The sequence below is a fragment of the Sus scrofa genome, chromosome 2 (genome assembly GCF_054392235.1).
Source record: "Sus scrofa isolate SSC_HxYL_T2T_F1_AM1 chromosome 2, Sscrofa_HxYL_maternal_Yorkshire_Landrace_v2.0, whole genome shotgun sequence".
Lineage (NCBI taxonomy): Eukaryota > Metazoa > Chordata > Mammalia > Artiodactyla > Suidae > Sus > Sus scrofa.
This window is the reverse complement of record NC_139384.1, coordinates 7,373,068-7,391,596: the sequence shown is the minus strand read 5'-3', so window position 1 is coordinate 7,391,596 and position 18,529 is coordinate 7,373,068. Positions and strand designations below refer to the sequence as shown.

The following is an 18,529-nucleotide window of genomic DNA, read 5'->3' as shown; positions in this document are numbered from 1 at the left end:
GCTCCAATTGGACCTCTAGCCTGGGAACTTTGGGTGTGGCCCTAAAAAAAAAAGAAAAAAACCAAAAGCAAACAAAAAACCACTGTTGAGATGCCACTACTCACCTACTTGAGTGGCTACAATTAAACCAGTAGCAAGTGTTAGCAAGGATGCGGAGGAACCAGAGGAATCAGAACTCTGACACCGCCGGTGTGAACACAAAGCAGTCCAAATACTTTTGAAGACAGTTTGGTGGTTTCTCAAAAAGTCAAACACCACCAGGAGTTCCCCTCGTGGCTCAATGGTAACAACCCTGACTAGGATCCATGAGGATGTGGGTTTGATCCCTGGCCTCACTCAGTGGGTTAAGGATCAGGCATTGCCGTGAGCTGTGGTGTAGGTTGCAGATGCAGCTTGGATCTGGCTAACGCCTGGCTGTGGTGCCGGCCGGCAGCTGTAGCTTCGATTAGACCCCTAACCCGGGAACTTCCATATGCCGCAGGTGCTCCCTAAAAAGAAAAAAAAAAAGGCGAGGAAACACCTACCTTATGACCCAGCCCTTCCACTCCAAAGCATTTACCCAAAAAAAAAGTATGTATCCACACAACGACTTACACATGGATGTTTATAGCAACTTTGTAATAGTCCAAAGCTGGCAATGGCCCATATGTTTATCAACAGGTGACTGGCTAAAGGAACTGTGGCGCATCCGTCTGATGGAATAGTCCTTAGTCCTTGGCAATAAAAGGAATGACCATTAATACATGCAGCAACATAGATGAGTCTCAAAATAATGACAGTGAAAGAAACTATAAAAAAAAAAAAGGAGTACATACCATATGGGTCTATTTATATAAATTCTGAAAAATGCAAATTCTCTATTGTGACAGAAAGCGTGTCAGTGGTTACCTGGGGATGGGGAGGCAGGGAGGAGGGTGTGATACGGAGAGAAGGCCTTTGGGGTGATGGAGACGTTTATCTTGACGGTGATAATGATTTCATGGGTGTATATATTTGTGTGAAAGTCATCAAATAGAATAGTTTAATATATGCAGCTTATTACATGCCAGTTATACCTCAGTGAAGCTGTTTGAGTTTTTTGTTGTTCTTGGTTTTGGTTTGTATGTTTTTAGCCACACCTGCAGCATATGGATGCTCCCAGGCCAGGGATCGAATCCCACCTGCGGCTGTGACCTACGCCACAGTTGAGGCAATGCCAGATCTTTAACACACTGCACCACGGCAGGAACTCCTGTTTTGTGTTTTTGGTTTTTTTTTTTGGGGGGGGGGACACCAGTGGCACGTGGAAGTTCTGGGGCCTGGGATCAAACCCACACCACAGCAGTGACCTGAGCTGCTGCAGAGACACCACCAGATCCTTCACCTGCTGAGCCACCTGGGAACTCCCTGAACAAAGCTGTTTTGAAAGAAGCCACAAAAGACAGCAACTACAGAGAGAGGGACCTGCCCGTGGTTTGTCAGGGACCTGCCCCTGATTTCATTATCTCCACTTAGGTACCTTACGTGCATTTTAGGAACGGAGCTATAAACGCCCATGAACCCACCACCCAACCTCAGAACCAAGATGTTACCTGCACCTTCGCAAACTCCTGGCATCCTTCCCTACCCTGTTCCCACCATCACCTGTATTTTGTGCTTTTCGTCCCCTGATCTCCTGATAGGGTTGCATCGCACGTGCTTCTATCTCCAAACAATAGACCAGACGGTTCCGTTCTGCTTGGTTGTGCCATCACACGGTGTGTCATTTCATACAATTTGCCGTTTTATTTATTTTTATTTTTGCCTTTTTGCCTGTTTCTAAGGCCGCACCTGCGGCATATGGAGGTTCCCAGGCTAGGGGTCGAATCGGAGCTGTAGCTGCCAGCCTATGCCAGAGCCACAGCAATGCCGGATCTTTAACCCACTGAGTGAGGCCAGGGATCGAACCCGCAACCTCGTGGTTCCTAGTCGGATTTGTTAACCACTGTGCCATGACAGGAACTCCATACAATTTGCTGTTTTCAATCCAGCATTCCCTCTCTGCCGTTCCCCTGCGTTGTGCTACGCGATTACAACACCGCCAATCCTCCCTACACTCCCACTTAGACTTAGGGTACAATGCAGGGGGAGGGAAAGCACAGCTCCACAAGCTCACCTGGTCCAGGCGCCCAACTCCAGGGCCTCCTCTTCACCCTGTCACCCTCATTCCTTCACTCGGACATCATGACTGAGGGCCTTCTGTGCACCAGGCAGTGACCAGGTGCTGGACATGCCACCGGGAGCATGGCCAATGCCCCGCTGCCCTGAAGTGCATATTCTGGTTATCATCTCCCACCCTGACCCTCTTTTGACTCAGCGTATGGGCCACCCCAACATCCTGGGGTGCCCACGCCTCTCCCACTTAACCACAGAATGATGGCTCAGAGGGGCCGATCTGACCCATCCCAGAAGCTTCTGCCCAGGGAGGCCAGTGTATCAGTAGAGATCCCCAGGACAGACACAGCTACCCCGGACCCAGCAATGCCATGTCCAGGAATTCATCCTATTGGACACTTGGATATGTACAACGTGGCCCTGGCATAAGAATATTTATTGCTGCATCATTTGTAATATCCAACTAGGAGAAGCAACAGATATTTCCATCAATAGGGACCTAATTACAGTTAATTAGCATTAATTATGGGAAACCCCTATGGTGCAATTCCACCAGCTGCAAAAGAACAGAGGGGGCGGCACGGGTCATGGGACGACACTCTCCAGGGCAGATTTTAAAGGGCAAGATTAGAACCACGTATGGAAAATGCTACTGTGTACAAGGGGGCAGAATAAAGCATACCAACCGCTTACGTACACAGATACGTTCCTAAGTAACTGGGACCTGGATAGGAAACTTTTCATTGTCTTTTGAATTTTTTTTTTTTAATTGTGTACCACGGCCAAGGGCTACCATTAAAAAAAAAAAACACAGACATAGCAATTTTGGCCTTTCAGTGCATATTCCCTGGCTTCCTGACCTTTCGTTGGCTTGTGGCCAGCCTTTGCTGGCAGCAGATATGTTATCAGAGGCTCCTGTTTGTCCCAGGTCCTCCACTTTGGCACGTTACAGTCTGACACCCCCTCAACCCTCCTTTACCGGGTGCCGGGCAGCCTGCCACAAGGTGGCGCTGTCTTCTCCCTGCTGCTCTGTGGGCTGAACGTCCGTCCTCCCTGCGCACCTGCGGTCAAGCTCAGGGGTCTCTGCTGAGCAGGAGCTCACCTCCCCACCCCCTCCGCCCCCCACAGTCCTAGACTTAAACCTCCGCCGAGACATCTGGAAAAATGGAAGTTAGGAATTAGAGCCCTGTCGTTCGCTCCGTCGGGCCCCTCAAATGCCTTCAAATCTTCTGAACTTGGAAGGTGGCCCTTACCTCCCTTTGAGTCTCGGGCAGGACATGGGCATGAATGCCCAGTACACAGGAGCTGTATCTCCGCCCCTGATCTGACCCCCCATTTCAGCCGAGAAACCCTCCCTGGTCACTGAGAGGGCAGTCAGAGCTCTGGAGAGTGGACGAGGGGATGATGTGACAACCATGAGGTGGCCCAGGGTCCTCCTGCCAGGAGCGCCAGGGACTGGCCACCACCTACCCACCACCCACCGGCTCACTATTTCCTTCATCAGACATCTACCAACAGCCCCGCCGGTGCGGAGTTCCTACCCAAGCACCCGCTTGAAGATCAGAAGAGAGAGATGATGGGGCCAAACTCAAGAGACCTGACCTTGGGCCTTGGCTCAAGCTCCTCCTGCACACTCAGCACCTTCCCACTTTCCACGGCCCTGGTCCCTCCTGTGCACTTGACCCCTCCCTTAAGGCCAGCTGCCTTCCTGCCTCCTTGGCCTCCACTGTCCACAGGCTCTGGTCCAGAGCAGCCTGGTCAGCGCCTAGGGCAACAGGGGGCTCCCTGATCTCTAAGAGGGCAACACGGCAGAATGATGACGCAAAACCCAAGGCCAGTGATGAGTGGACAGACGTGCCCTCAAGACGCAGGCTCTGGCAAGGATGCCAGCTCCCCTCAACTGGGGGTTGGTCGAAGCTTGGGAGGGGAGGGACCCCTCTGTGAGCCCAGGGCCTGGCTCGGAGGAGGCCCTCTGGGAATCCTTGTTAAATGGACACGGCTAATCTCCCCAGAGCCCAGCTTGGTGATCACAACTGCGTTCAGTAATCCCAGCCTGACAGGGCAACTAGCAGCAGGTGGGAGGCTGAGAGGCGGCCCCAGGCCTGGTGGGAGATACAGGTCCCGGCAGGCTGTCTCCATAAGCCACAGCCTCCCTGGGGCTGGGTGGCGTGTCCTGCCTGCCCCTCCTGGGCCCTTCCATAGGCCACCCAGGGAGGTCCTGTATGGGGCAGGGGTGCCTGGAAGAGTCCCTCGGTTCAGCACCCCCGCTCCTCCCACACACATCTGTGTGACCCCTTGGCCGCAAAAGAGACCTCACAAAGGAGGGGAGCCTGGAAAAACACAACGATCCTGAGAAGCCACTGGGAAGCTCATGGCCTCCCCTTCGCCTCTGCCCGGCTCCCCCAGGAGAGAGCCACCGGAACACTGGTTCCCCCTCATCCCCTTCATGTTATCCACAGCACCTGGTGCCACAGAAAGATGTGCTGGGGGAAGATGAGGCAGGGGCTCAGCCCTCCCCGACCCAGAGGGACCCGTGGAACAAAGTGAAACCAGTTTTAATACCAATATAGTTTCTCTCTTAAATACCATGTTCCCCAGACAGAGCACAGAGGCGGGCTCTTGGCAGGAAGAGGGGAAAGGACATGGGGAACAAGATGGAATGGCTAGTCCGGGGCCCGCCCTTTTCCTTCACAGGTGACCCCTGGGCCCCTGTCACAGGGCACCGGGGACCGGCGGCCTGCAGGGCAGGGGGAGCTGACAGCAGCTTCCTCTGGTCCAGTTATTGCAGAGGTGTGGGTGTGGGGGAGGCGCCCCTCCCTCACCAGCCCCCCAAACTCTTCTCAGGATTCCTGTCCTTCAGATCCGCAGAGCCGGGGGGGCCTGGGCTCCTCTGATCTGGGAGGGGTCCCTCTGCCTAAAAGAACTGCCGCTAAGGCCTCAGGCAGGCAGGTGGGGGGGCGCGGCGCTGGCCAGGCCGGCCCCCTCGCTCAGTAGCTGCTCTGATGGCCCGTGAGAATGTAGAGGTTGCTGTGGGCCCCCGGGTTGTCGGTGGGGATGCTTTCAAGGATGATGTCTCTGGAGGGGAGAGAACCGCAGGTGAGCAAGGTGCGAAGACGCTGGCCGTGCGGGCGTCGGAAGGGGGGACCGAGGACACCGCATCCTACCTGTGGGCCCCAAGCACTCGGAAGACCCGCGTCTCGTCTGTGATCTCCTGGGTCACCTGTGAAGGAAGAGGGCGCTGAGGCCACCGCACCAGGTCCTCTCCCAAAAGGTGGGGACAACCCAGTGGGGAGCCGCCGGTTCCCGAGTCCCTCTCACCTCATTGGTGTCCAGGCTGCGGCCTTGCATCCCGTGGCTCCAGAAGGCCAGCACGCTGTCCTGCAGACACACTAAGGAGAGGCCAGGCTGCCATTCCCCCCTACACCTGCCGCGAGGAGACGGGCTCCCCCAGATACGCCCCGGGCCCAGGTCTGGGCCACAGAGGTTCTCACAGACCGCAGGGGACCAGAGGGGCCGGGGGACGTGCCTCCTTGTCCCGCTGTCAGGCCCAGCGCCACATCGTGTGCTCCAGGCCAGGGGGTACTCCCATCCCCCACACCCCCGCTGTCTGGCTCACTCACCCACAGTCTCAATGGGGAAGTCAAAGGTCAGCACAGGTGCCAGGGTGGCCGTGGGCTCGCCCAGCAGGTTGACAATCCTTACGCAGCCTGCACAGGGGTGGACTGGTGGGCGGGGATGGGGTGGCTCCCTTCCGGGGAGGCAGGCGCACAGGGCCACCCCGCCACCTTCCGCTGCCCCCAGCCTGACCCCCCGGATACTCACGGTCAAAGCAGACGAGGACCGTGTCCCTGTCCACCTGGATCACCTGCTGGGCGGAGCCCGGGAGCCCGTCTGCAGGCAGGGAGGGGAGACACGGGCTGGCTGAGACACCAGCCCCACGCCAGCTCCAAGAGGAAGACTGGGGGAGGGTGCTGCCACCAGCCTTGCCACAAGTACGTTTCACAATGTACATTTCAGCGCCACGGGGTCAGGATGCTAATCTCACTGCACAGCTGCAGAACTGAGGCTCAGCAGCCAAGGGACGCATCGCAGGCTGACAGGGAGCAGCGGTGAGGCCCACAGAGCCGTGGGAGGGCAGGGGCTCCGGAGGCAGGAGAACCAGGCTTCGTGACTTAGTTCCATGCCACCTTGAACCTCTGAGCCTCAGGGATTTTTTTGCTTTTTTTTTTTTTTTTGGCCACTCCCACGGCACATGAGAATTCCCAGGCCTGGACTTCCTGTCATGGCTCAGCAGGAACGAACCCAACTAGCAACCATGAGGACACAGGTTCGATCCCTGGCCTTGCTCTGTGGGTTAAGGATTTGGCATTGCCATGAGCTGTGGTGTAGGTCACAGATGGGGCTCGGATCCCACGTTGCTGTGGTGTAGGCCAGCAGCTGCAGGTCCGATTCGACCTCCTAGCCTGGGAACCTCCATATACCATGGGTGCAGCCCTAAAAAGAAAAAAAAAAAAAAAAAAAAGAATTCCTGGGCCAGGGATCAAACCCATGCCAGCAGCGACCCAAGTCATGGCACTGGCAACATCGGATCTCTAACCCACTGAGCCACTGGGGAACTCCTAGTTTCTCTTTTTTTTAATTTTCTTTTTATGGTTGCACCTACTGCATATGGAAGTTCCCAGGCTAGGGGCTGAATCAGAGCTGCAGCTGCCGGCCTACACCACAGCCACAGCAACACCGGATCCGACAGCTTGTGGCAGCACTGGACCCTTAACCCACTGAGCGAGGCCAGGGATGAAACCTGCATCCTGGAGTCCCCCATCGTGGCGTAGTAGTTAACGAATCCAACTAGGAACCATGAGGTTGCAGGTTTGATCCCTGGCCTTGCTCAGTGGGTTAAGGATCCGGCGTTGCCGTGAGCGGTGGTGTAGGTCGCAGACACAGCTCGGATCCCACATTGCTGTGGCTCTGGCGTAGGCCGGCGGCTACAGCTCCGACTCGACCCCTAGCCTGGGAAAATCCATATGCCGCAGGAGCAGCCAAAGAAATGGCAAAAAGACAAAACAAAACAAAACCAAAAAACCCCCTGCATCCTCACAGAGAGGTCAGGTCCTTAACCCACTAAACCACTATGGGAACTCCTCCTGGTTTCTTCACTTGTAACCCAGGCATGACAATGACTACCTCGCAGGGCTTCATGAGGATCAGGAATGAAGTCCCGCAAGACTGCCGGCTCGGGTTTGGGCCATGGCAGTGCCCTGGCCAGGGCACCCGCCCCATCCTTTACCCACGGCCACTCACTCGGTCCCCCTGAGCTGTCCCAACACCCCGTGTCCCGCTGCCTTGCCAAGAATGGAGGCTCCTGGCACCTGCTTCCCTAGTTTGGCTCTGTCCCTGAGGCCCCTGCAGGGTTGGTTAGGTTTTTCTTAGCTGCTGAGCCCTTTGGTCTAATGAGATCTTTGACGGGGACATGCAGCTGAGGGGAGGCTGGGAGTTTCAGGTTCTCGAGGTCTCCACAGAGGCATCAGCTTAGCGGGGACACTCCCTCTACATGTACGGATATCACACACCCACACCCACACCCACACCCACTCACGCCCAGCAGCCTGGCCTCCTGCTCACCGGGTGGTATGAGGATGTCTGGGGTCAGGCCAGCCTCCAGTGGCAGGACATGGAAGAGGACACGGCAGCCGGGCCCCTCCGGGCCCTCGGCCCCCACGCACACCTGCGGTAGCTCCTTCCCGTCCAGCACCAGGGGCTCCAGCATCCCTGCTGGGCTGGGCAAGGGGCTGGAGAAATTCTGGGGACAGCAGGGGTGCTCAGGTCTCCATTTCTCCCCCCCACGCCCTCTGCCACACACACACACCGCCCCTGGGATCCCCCCCCCCCACTCCATCCCCGACCCCGCACCTTCAGCAGAAGAAACTTCTGGAGCGGCTCGTACCACTGCAGCAGGAGCAGGCTGGCGGGCATTGCGGCCAGCAGGAAGGTGCTGCCCGTGTGTGGGTTCCGCACTGCGTGGAGAGAGAGGAGGCAGTGGGCCGCGGGCTGGGCCCACGCCAGTGCCGCCCCGCCCCATCCCCCTGCTCTTACCCACGCGACACTGCAGGCAGCCTTTGGTGTCGGGAATCTTGGTGGACAGGGCAAAGCGCCTGTGGGGGTGGCAATCAGGGCACACGTCACGGGGTGCCATCATGGGCGAGGCCTCCGCAGGGCCCTAAGACGTAGGTACTAGCACCTGCACCTCACAGGTGGCAGACTGAGGCTCAGAGAGGCAAAGCCACTTGTCCGAGTAGCTGTGAGGCTGCGAAGGGCACAGGATGTCAAACCTGGCTTGCGGTTCCGGCCGCCACCTCCACAGCCCAGAGCACCTGTCACCTCCGTCCAGTCCCGGGTTTGGTTTGGTTCACACAATTATCTCTTAACTGTGTGACTCCGGGCAAGGCGCTTAACCTCTCTGTGCCTCAATTTCCTCATCTGTGGTCTGGGGCTAACCCAGCACCTCTCAGGGTCACAGTGAGGATTACATGAGTTACCCGGCGGGGGATGGGGTGCTGACAGCAGAGGCCAGCCCATCAGGTGCCCTCACAAAAGGCTAGCTTTTGTCTGACCAGAGCATTACTTTCCAACCTACTTTCAGCCCCTGGCTCCTCCGGCCACCAGAGCACTCACGGCCAGTGTCCATACCCCACACACCGCATGTCACAGATGGGCAAGGCGCAGAGAGGAGAGCAGGACTCAAGAAAATGGCCTGTCCTTGGCTGCTTCAGCGGAGGCGACTCCACGTGGGGGGCCAGTGCATGGCTTGCCTTGGTGCCTGGGGTCCTTGCTTCAGCTACAGGCTGTCCCCCAAACCCTCAGGCGACCTTCCAAGTCTGTCTCTTCCTCTGGGGAACAGGCTCCCTGGCAGCAGCCCGGCCACCTCTTCCCAGGGACCCTGTCTGTACACTCCCCCCCAGAGGGTGGGGGTGGCCCCAGCAAGGCAGCCAACACCTCTCCCTCCACACTCCCCCCCCCTCCCCCGCCCTGCATCTCTCTCCCTCCCTCCTTCCCTCCCCTGCTTCCCCCCCTTCTTGTCCTCACTCTCCCCTCTCTGCTTGTGCCTTCCACCCTCGGCCCCAGCCAGCCTTCAGAAGCGACAGGCAGATTTTGGTTTTTTCCTCCAACCATTCGAGATCTGTGTTCTTGACATTCGAAGTGGACACTGCAACTCTTGGATTTTCCCAAACATACACCCACAGCAGCCCGGGACTCGGGGCTCTGATGGGTCTATGTCCCGCAGGTTCCGGGCCACGGCAGAGCTTGGTTTGGCAGGTGAGAATTCTACCACCGAACCACCCGTGACACAGGGTGCTTTGCGACTGAGATCAGGAAACTCCAAGCCCCCCACCCCCCGCCCCGGCTCCTGGTGTGGCCCATGCATGGTAGGCCTGCGCCCCTCGGCTCCCACCCCCGACCTGGATACACCGACATCTAAGGCCACAGCCCAGCACCCCCCTGGCGAGTCAACAGAGGCCCCACATGCACGTTTCAAACTCCATGTGACAACACTGAATTCTGCTCCACCCACAACCGATGACAGCGCCATCCTTCCTGTTGTGCAGGCCAAAACCTTGGACTCATCCTTGATGCCTCTTTCTCTCCCATCCACCAATTGTCAGGAAATCCTGTTGGTTCCACTTTCAAAATAAAGCTGGAATCTAACCGCGTCTCACCGCCTTCACTGCTCCCCTGGCCCAAGCCACCAGCATGTCCCGCCTGATATTGCAACAGCCTCCTGACAGGTTTCCGCTTCCACCCTCGTCCCCTCCGGTCTGTTCCCAGCACAGCAGCCAGAGCGACCCATGAGATCCCTGGTCACGCCACTCTTCTGCGGTGGCCCTCGGGCTGCTCCGAGTCAGGGGCAAAGGCCTCCCTGTGGCTCCAGGGCCCTCCCAGACCAGCTCCCTCGCACTCCTTCCATCCCGAACCCCCAGCCTCCGTGCCACTCCTCATTCGGGCAGCCCTGCTCCAGCCCCAGGACCTTTGCAGGGGGCATCCCCTCCCGGGGGTACCCTTCCCCCACATAACCTCAGGGTTCCCTCTGGCACTGTGCTCAAAACAGCAGCATCTCAGCGGAGTCCTTCCTGAGCACCCGGTTTAAGATTTCAAAGCCCCTCCTGGCGCTCCTTCTCCCTGGAGCACCTTCCCCTCCACGTGACCAGAGAACACACACTCTTCTCACACCCACTGTTGCCTGTGTCTCTGGACAGGAGAGTCTGGGGAATATACGATCTCTAGTTTCCGGGTCTATCTCACGCCCCGGGCACCGCCTGGCACATACTGGGTGCTGCTGACTGACTGAGGGACTCTGTCTACCGCCTCGTAGATGTAGCTGCGCCACACGATCTGGTCTCCAGGGGTCTCCCGGTCCCTCCCCCCAGCTCACTCTGATGAGTCCCCAGATCCCATCCACCCACTTCCTAAGTCCAGTCCGTCCTACATGGTCTTGGGTCACTAGGCTGGCCTCCTCCCCAGGCCCTCTGTCAGCCTCCCCTCACCCCCACTCACCCTTCCCACTGTCCCCACGGTCCCCACAGTCCACAGCAGCTGCTCCTGCTTTCATCTATCCCAGCACCTCCCTCCCCCCAGCTCCAGGGGAGGGCACATGACCTGGGCCTGCCCCACACCCCAGCTCCTCATCCTCTGGCTGCTGGGACTGGCTCAGGGGTAGGTGTGGCGCTCAGCAAGGCCAGGGAGAACTGGCCCCCAGACTTCTGTGGGAATCACTTGGAAACAGGCCCTGGTTCCACGGGGTTGTTGCTAGTGGAATATTGGCCTGGAAGAGCAGGCAGCCACACTGAACGGGAGAGCCCACGGAAGAACGGAGGTGATAAGAGGAAAACTGAGCCAAGAGATGCAGGAAGATGCCGGAGGAGGCCCTTGAAGCCTGGATCCAGCTGAGACTGCAGCTGACGCTCCTCCTACACAAGCCATTAAATTCCCTTCTGGCCTTAAGCCAGTGAGTTGAATCACCTGCAACAGGAAGAATCCTGACTGACACACAGAGGGAGCCTTCTGAGATGCTCCCAGTGCCGCTGCCGCCAGTAGGACAAGGCGCAGGTCTGGGGCCTGGCATTAGAGGAAGGACTCTGCCCCCTGCCCATCTTCCTCCTGGGCCCACTAACTCATCTGCCCAGACGACCCCCAGGCGTGGTTAAACTCCTCCAGCCCACTCGGCCCTCCCCACCTAGCCCACCTTAGCCCCAAGCACTGACTATCTTTTTCTTGTTGTTGTCTTTTTGTCTTTTTAGGGCCACACCTGCGGCACCTGGAGGTTCCCAGGCTAGGGGTCCAATCAGAGCTGCGGCTGCCAGCCTACACCACAGCTCAGGGCAACGTTGGATCCTTAACCCACCCGAGCAAGCCAGGGATGGAGCCCACATTCTCATGGATACTAGTTGGGATCCTTACCCCTGAGTCGCAGCGGGAACTCCCGCAGGTGCTGAGAGTCAAGGACTCATTTGGTGTGTGCTCCCCAAGCCCTGGCTCATTTGCCCCACAGCCTACCCACCGCACCCCAGCAGCCGGCTGGGCACCTTCACATCCATTGTCTCCTTCCCTCCCAACAGGCCCAGCGGCAGAGAGAGCGGAGGCCACCAAGGATCCTGACAGATGAGAAAACCGGGCCTCGGAAGGGCCAAGGTCACAACAGTCTCAGGACAGGCAGGCCACACGGCAGCCCTGGTCGGGGAGGGTCTGCCCCTCCGCCTCCCCCTCCCCCACCCCTGCAGCGCCAGGCTCCCCAGGGTCCCTGACCTGGGGATGATACGCTGGGTGAGACGGTTGGTAGGGATGGAGAGGGGGACCTGCTGCTGTAGTCGCCGCTGCTCAAACAGGCCTGGGAGGTCGTGGGCCCAGATGTGCGTGGATTTCCCTGCGGGGGGGGGGGAATGGGAGGGAGGGGCGGGGCTCAGGGATCGCAGGTGGGTGGGCAGGGCGCAGGCTCCACCCCCTGCCTGCCCGCCGCTACCTGAGAGTGACAGCAGCACGTTGTTCACACAGTAGAGCCAGGCGCAGCGGGGTGAGATCAGCTGGGAGCCACAGGGCGAGAGATGGACGGGGGGGATCAGCACCCCAGGCCCCCCGGGACCCCCTGGCCCCCACAGCCGGCCGGCCCCACCTTCTCCAGCGTATCCTCATGCAGTTCGTGCAGATTGAGGGTGTAGATGCCTTCCTCGGCCCCCACCACCAGGAACTGGTCTGCAGGTTTGGGGTCAGAGGTCAGCCACGGCCCCTGGCCCAAGCTGGGGGTTCCCAGGCCCCTGCTCCCTCCCTGTCCCTGGCCTACCCCGGGTGACAGGGTGAATCCAGGTGACAGCAGCGTGGATCCGCAGGGGGCAGCCATTGAAGACCTTGGAGAAGCAGGCGCCCATCTGGAGAGGAGGCAAGAGGCTGGTGAGGAAGCAGGGAGGGGGCGGGGAGATGGAGGGTGGGGGGCTGAGCAACGAGAGCAGACACTTACGTGCACCTTCGGGGTCGGGGGGAGCCCATGGCAGGATGACCTCTGGGAGGGAGGGAAGGAGTCAGGGCCAAACCCCAGCCGCCTGTCTCCCCGCCCCCTGCACAGCACCCCCTCACCTCGGGGTCTTCCCGGTGCTTCATGGTGGCCCAGGCGGTGGAGAGCAGCGGGGGGCTGTCAGGGCCTGGAAGAGGTGGGGGTGGGGTTCCTGCAGGCACACACCCGCTGAGACTTCCAGTCCCAGACCCCCCCCTCTCCAGGGGCTGCCTCCTGGTCCCCCAAGCCTGGGACTCACCTGGGAGGCTGGATGGAAGGTCCTCAGCTGGAGGCTCAGGGGGGGAGGACCCCAAGAAGGGAGCCCTCTTGATGGTTCCTATGGTGTCGTCTGGGGAGTCCAGCTCCTGGCAGGAGGGTCAGGGGGCCCAGGGAGCTGTCGGCAGGTCACCTGTAACCTCCTCCCACTGCACCCTCCAAGGCACTGGCCCCATCCCATCCCGCTCCCCTCCCTCCACTCACTACCTGGAGTTCCAAGGCCGGCCGGATGGTCAGGCTCCTGCGGGGACAAATCAGATGAGGTGTGAGATGGGCCTGGGTCCTGAGCCCGGCCGCACCCCTCCACCGCCCCCTGTCAGGCCAGGCTAGGTCTCTCACCTTTCCTCCAGGGCCTCCTGGACTGACTGCAGCAGGCTCCTGGGCAAGGAGGGGAAGGGGTCAGAGGTCAGCCTTTCCTGTGGGCCCCCACCCCGCCCTGCGGCTTCCCCCTCCCGCACTCACCCGCTCAGCTCCTCCTTTCCCAGCAGCGTCCACTCCTCTTCCCACTGGGAGGAAACCGGGTCAGAAAGACGGGGAGAGAAGCAGAGACAGACAGGCAGTGTGAGAGGGCGCCGGAGAGATAGTGGGAAAGATGGCAGACAGACCGACAGACAGACGGATGGAAAGTGAGATGGCAACAGGCTAGAGGACTGAGAGAGAGCCAAGAAATGGCAAAAAGGGAACAAATGGCGAGAGAGGAGGAGAAAGAGGGACAGAGAAAAACAACCGGGAGACTGGGATCGCGGGGCGAGGAGAGATGCTGATCCCGACAGAGCAGAGACAGTGAGTCAGGGACCAGGGCAGAGACATGGGCTGAGCAGGGGGCAGGGTTGTGGCATGTGACAGGTCCAGGTTTCAGAAAGGGCAGGTCACCCTGCCACCCACCACCAACTGTCCTAAAGAACTTGCTCCATGGAGTTCCCGTCGTGGCGCAGTGGTTAACGAATCCGACCAGGAACCATGAGGTTTCAGGTTCGATCCCTGGCCTTGCTCAGTGGGTTAAGGATCTGGCGTTGCCTTGAGCTGTGGTGTAGGTCGCAGACGTGGCTCGGATCCCGCGTTGCTGTGGCTCTGGCGTAGTCTGGTGGCTATAGCTCCAATTCGATCCCTAGCCTGGGAACCTCCATATGCCACGGGAGCAGGAAAAAAAGAACTTGCCACAGGAAGGAGCCCCAGGCTCCCGTGTCCCTGGGCAGACAGGCCCACTTGGACAGCTTTCCTGAAGGCCAGGCCACCACTGCCACTACCTGAGATGCCCGGCCGCCTGCAACCTGTACCCCCCGCACACCACCTGCCACACCACCAGCCCCTCACCGGCTCATTCAGTGGGTCTGTTTCCTTCCTGCGTGGGGCGCCGAATTTCACCTGGTGAACTGGAGGGTCCGGATCCAGGGGTTAGGGGGCCAGAGTCTCAGGACTGACCCCTAAACTCACACCAAATCCACACAGACTGTCCCCCAATCCATAACTCAGCCCCCCCAGCAACTCCACACACGCAGCCCCCCAACAAGTCTACCTGCTCACCCCCAGCAAATCTGCACACACAGGCCCCCCAGTCCGCTCACAGCCCCCTCACCAAGCAGACTCACACTGGATCTCGGAGGGGGTCCTCTCGGCCGGGCCGTGCTGCCCCCGGGAGTGAATCGTGTCAGGAAACATGTCGCGGGTCTAGGAGAGAGCACAGGTGCTGCTCTCACGCCCGCACTCGCCTCACACGGGCTATTCCTTGAGGCGCTTTACACACCCACATGTCTGTTTTCGCGACAGTGCACTGAGATTATCGTGAGATTAAATTGCATCCTTGTCTCACAGACGAGAAAACCAGCACAGACAGGTGAGTTCCTTGCCAAAGATCACAGAGACAGGAGTTGCCATTATGGCGCAGCGGAAATGCATCTGACTAGGAATCATGAGGTTGAGGGTTCGGTTCCTGGCCTCGCTCAGTGGGTTAAGGGTCCGGTGTTGCTGTGAGCTGTGGTGTAGGTCACAGACATGGCTTGGATCCTGCGTTGCTGTGGCTGTGGTATAGGCTGGCAGCTGCAGCTCTGATAAGACCCCTAACCTGGGAACCTCCCTATGCCATGGGTGTGGTCCTAAAAAGCAAAAAAAAAAAAAAAAAAAAAAAATGCAGAGACAGCAGAGGGTGGCTTAACTAGGGTAATGGTCGTGCTGGGGCCAAAGGCAGGAACCTAGAGCTGCAGGGCTGCAAGGAGGCAAACCGGCTCAGGGACGAGTCCTAACAGGTGGGCTCAACCAGGTCAAAGCTCCCTGTGCTGGAAATACACAAGTTGGAGGGACCTTGACCTCTATCCCCCTGGCACTCCTGACAACCAGACCAGGCCAAGACCCAGTCCCCAGCTGCCCTCACTTACCTCCAGGTCACAGTCTTCTGGGGAGGGGGTTCCCAGGTGGGGGTCATTGGCCTTGTCCAACAATTGTGTAAGGAGAGCCCGCGGGAGCTGCTGGGTCGTGAACGGGTGCTGGAGGATGGAGGCGGGGGCAGGTAGGTCCCTGGCCTCCAGGACCCTGCTTCTGAAGTCGATCCCCCTGCCCCAGCCCCCTGCCTCCCACCTGGAGAAGCTTCTCTGCTGTTGGTCTCTTCTTGGGGTTCTTGGTCAAGGCAAGCTTGAGGAAGTGATGGAAATTCTGGGTCCTGGTGGACACAAGAGCCCCCGCCCCCAGACCCAGGTTAGCCCTCGGGCAGAGCATCCTGCCAACTGCCCCCTGCCACTGCTCTGGAGGAGCCCGCTGGGCCTGCCCAGGAAGGAGCCAGCCTGAGGCCGAGGGCAGGTGGCCCGAGCCACACTGCTGTTGCGACATGGCACTGCCTCCTTCACCAACCGTCTGCCCTTCCTCCCCGTCCACACAGGTCCTGGCCCAGAGGCCCCTCCCACAGATGTCTTTGGAGGCCTGGAAGGGGCAGGGCCCTCAAGGCTGCACCCTGGCAGTCGGCTGGCTGAAGGCTCCTCCGCCCCCATGGGGCTTGGCTGAAAGGGGGGTCCAGCAGGCAACCTGGATCCTCACCAGCGCATCTTGTCTCTCAGCTTGGGCGGCTGGAAGCTGCTCTTTGACATAAGCATCAAGGCCCTGTGGAGACCACAAGGTCAGAGGGCGAGGGTCAGCAGGGCTCTCGGGGTCGGGCAAAGGCAAGTGTTCAGCTGACCTCATGGGGTGCAGGTGGAAGAGAGGGGGCTGGAGTTCGCCCAGCTCGATGGCGGTGATGCCCAGAGCCCAGACATCACACAGCTCGTTGTAGCCACCTTTGCGCTCCACAGCAGCCACTTCTGGGGCCATCCTAGAGGCAGGCAGGTCACAGGTGAGACAGCCAGGTGCCTCACGGCTTCCCCCCCACCGCGCCCCCCTCCCCAGAGGTGCAGCCTCACCAGTACGGAGTCCCAATGAAAGACCTCCTCTTAGCTACAGATGCCGTCAGCTCACCAGACACCCCAAAGTCAGCTGCAGGGGAAAGGGCCGCTCTCACCCAGCTCCAGGGCTCAGGTTCACCATGCAGCTGGCAGGGCTCAGCCAGCAGGTGGCCCAGGTTCAGCCACAGCTGCCCCAGGCATAAGGCAAAGCCAGGTCCCGTCCCAGCAGGGGCCAACCACCTGCTATCCCTGATGGGTTCCGTGTAGGACTCCATACAGACCCAACCACATCCAACGTCTAGCAGGAAGGGAAGCCGCTTTCACTTTCCAAACAGGGAAAGTGAGGCCCAAGTGGTAAAGCGACTTGCCAAAGGACAAGTAGCAGGTGAACTCAGGCTCGAAGGCTCCAGGGGCTCCCAAGAACCCTCGCCCTGATTGTGTCCCCATGGTACTGACCCAGCTTGACATCTCCCTGGAGGGTGAGGAGAAGGTTGGCTCCCTGTGGGAACGGAGGAGAGAAGGTCCCGTCTGGTGTCCCCGAGTGCCTCCTCCTCGCTCCCACCATGCCCCGGCCAGACCCCTACCTTTATGTCTCGGTGGATCTTCCCCTGAGAATGCAAGTGGTGCAGCCCCTGGGGACGAAGAGGAGCCCCTGAGAGCAGGGACCCAGCATCTCCCACCTCTCCTGAACCCCCTCTCAGGACTGGGGCCCCCCACCCAAGCCGCTTCCTCCTCCCCTCTCCCCAAACAGGAAGTGGCTGAGCCAAGAGGGAAATGGGCTGCTTCCGGCAACAGGGCCAGGGGGCCGGGGGCCCCTTCCCCCCAGGACCCACAGCCCCCCAGGCCAGCTCTGCCTCAGGCCTCCACCCACCCCATCCCCCAACACACACACCAGCCCGCAGGGCTCCCTGCCCAGCTCCTGGGGATTGAGGGTGAGAGCAGCTCTAGGGGCCCAGCTACCTTCAGTGCCTCTCGGCAGACATAGGCAATCTGCCGTTCCTCCAGGGGCCCCGTGGCTGAAATGGAAGGGGTAAGGGCTGGCATGGGGGTCCGGGGGACATGCTGCCCCTCCCAGGCTCCACCCTGTGTGGGGAAAGCAGCAGGCACTGCTAGGTGATAGGAGAGCCGGCCACATCCCCTCCCGGCGTAGGCTGGGATTCAGAGTCCAGAGAAGGACAGTGTTTCTTTCAAGGTCACACAGCCAGTGAGAAATGGACAGGGGCCCAAATCCAGGGCTCCAGCTCTCCCTTCCTGCCCTGTGTTGGGGTAGGGGATGGGGAGAAGGCTGCGGTCCCCTGGGCCCTGGAGTCCTGGCCCTCACCGTGGTAAATCTCCTGCAGGGACCCCCCTCCGCAGAACTCCATGCAGATCCACAAGCGGTCATTCCTGGGGTGACACAGAGCTGGGGTGGGCACTTGGCAGGGCCACGTGGGGGCTGCCTGGGGGCGGGCAAGGGATCAAGCAACCTCACCTAAGGTAGCTGCCAATGTAGGCCACCACATTGGGGTGGCGGCACTCACGCAGGATGGTGATTTCCTGCTGGAGGGAACTGATGTCGTCCCCTGGGAAACATGGGGCTTCGTTAAAGGGGCCGCGTGGGGCTCACCCTAACTCGGCGCCCCCATCTGCAAAATGGGCACAGAGTGCCTCCTCCCTCCAGGCCAGACAGGTGCCGCTGACGGTGCCTCCAGGGCCTGCCTCTCAGGGGGTCTCGGAAATGTCAACTCTCCGCCCCTCACATCGCGCCCGCGCGGCGCGGTGCCCTCCCTCTGGCGCTAAGGGCCTGGCCCCGGGCCCTCACCTGGATCTAGCTTGACTATCTTGACCGCGGCCAGTTCGGACGTGACCGTGTCGCGGGCCTGCAAGGGGCGGAGGGGTGAAGCGGGATGAGGAGGGGGCGGGGCTGGGGGCTGGATCCCGCAGCGGGCGCGGAGTGCGCACCCTCCTCGCCTCTCTCCCGCCAGTCCCGCCGCCCGGCGCACCTTGTAGACGTCGCCATAGGTCCCGGCCCCCACGCGCTGCAGCAGCTCGAAGCGGTCCCGTGGATCCTGCAGCGACACGTTCTGCAGTAGCGCCATGGCCCGGCGCCGGGCAGGCGCGAGCTGCGGAGCGGCGGAGCCGGCGCGGAGCGGCGCGGGGCGGGGCGGGGCGGGGTGGGACCGCCGGGGCGGGCGCCGGTGGCTCCGAGGCCGCGGGGGTGGGGCCGGGGCCCGGGGCG

The 18,529-nt window shown here is 60.0% G+C and overlaps 1 protein-coding gene across 8 annotated transcripts; it reads right to left on the bottom strand.

Annotated features, from left to right (window-relative positions):
- Positions 1–4,672: 4,672 nt before the first annotated feature.
- MAP4K2 (mitogen-activated protein kinase kinase kinase kinase 2) lies at positions 4,673–18,415 on the bottom strand. 8 transcript variants are annotated; one of them, XM_003122586.5, is made up of 32 exons: positions 18,294–18,415; positions 18,113–18,170; positions 17,783–17,873; positions 17,633–17,697; positions 17,272–17,327; positions 16,896–16,943; positions 16,768–16,810; positions 16,330–16,402; positions 16,110–16,241; positions 15,971–16,033; positions 15,518–15,599; positions 15,319–15,426; positions 14,536–14,614; positions 14,261–14,319; positions 13,409–13,452; positions 13,286–13,324; positions 13,154–13,187; positions 12,930–13,035; positions 12,754–12,842; positions 12,638–12,679; positions 12,464–12,548; positions 12,296–12,375; positions 12,146–12,206; positions 11,932–12,049; positions 8,227–8,285; positions 8,044–8,147; positions 7,756–7,933; positions 5,956–6,024; positions 5,754–5,840; positions 5,452–5,522; positions 5,298–5,353; positions 4,673–5,208 (listed from the first exon to the last, which is right to left on the bottom strand). In XM_003122586.5, the coding sequence occupies exons 1-32, from the start codon at positions 18,387–18,389 to the stop codon at positions 5,121–5,123; spliced, it is 2,463 nt and encodes an 820-aa protein (XP_003122634.3). In that variant the 5' UTR covers positions 18,390–18,415; the 3' UTR covers positions 4,673–5,120. The 8 variants fall into 8 exon arrangements, 7 of the variants coding, with proteins under 7 accessions (XP_003122634.3, XP_005660785.2, XP_084866097.1 ...); XM_005660728.3 differs by having other exon boundaries at positions 12,754–12,818; XM_085009971.1 differs by having other exon boundaries at positions 15,319–15,405.
- Positions 18,416–18,529: the final 114 nt, after the last annotated feature.

Excerpts from the sequence above, each read along its gene's own strand:
- MAP4K2 (XM_003122586.5), bottom strand. The coding sequence starts at position 18,389 with ATGGCGCTACTGCAGAACGTGTCGCTGCAGGATCCACGGGACCGCTTC. Across the intron at positions 14,320-14,535 it reads GACCCCCTCCGAGATCCAGT|TTCACCAGGTGAAATTCGGC; the intron begins GTGAGTCTGCTT and ends CGGACCCTCCAG. Across the intron at positions 5,209-5,297 it reads CGAGTGCTTGGGGCCCACAG|AGACATCATCCTTGAAAGCA; the intron begins GTAGGATGCGGT and ends TCTCCCCTCCAG.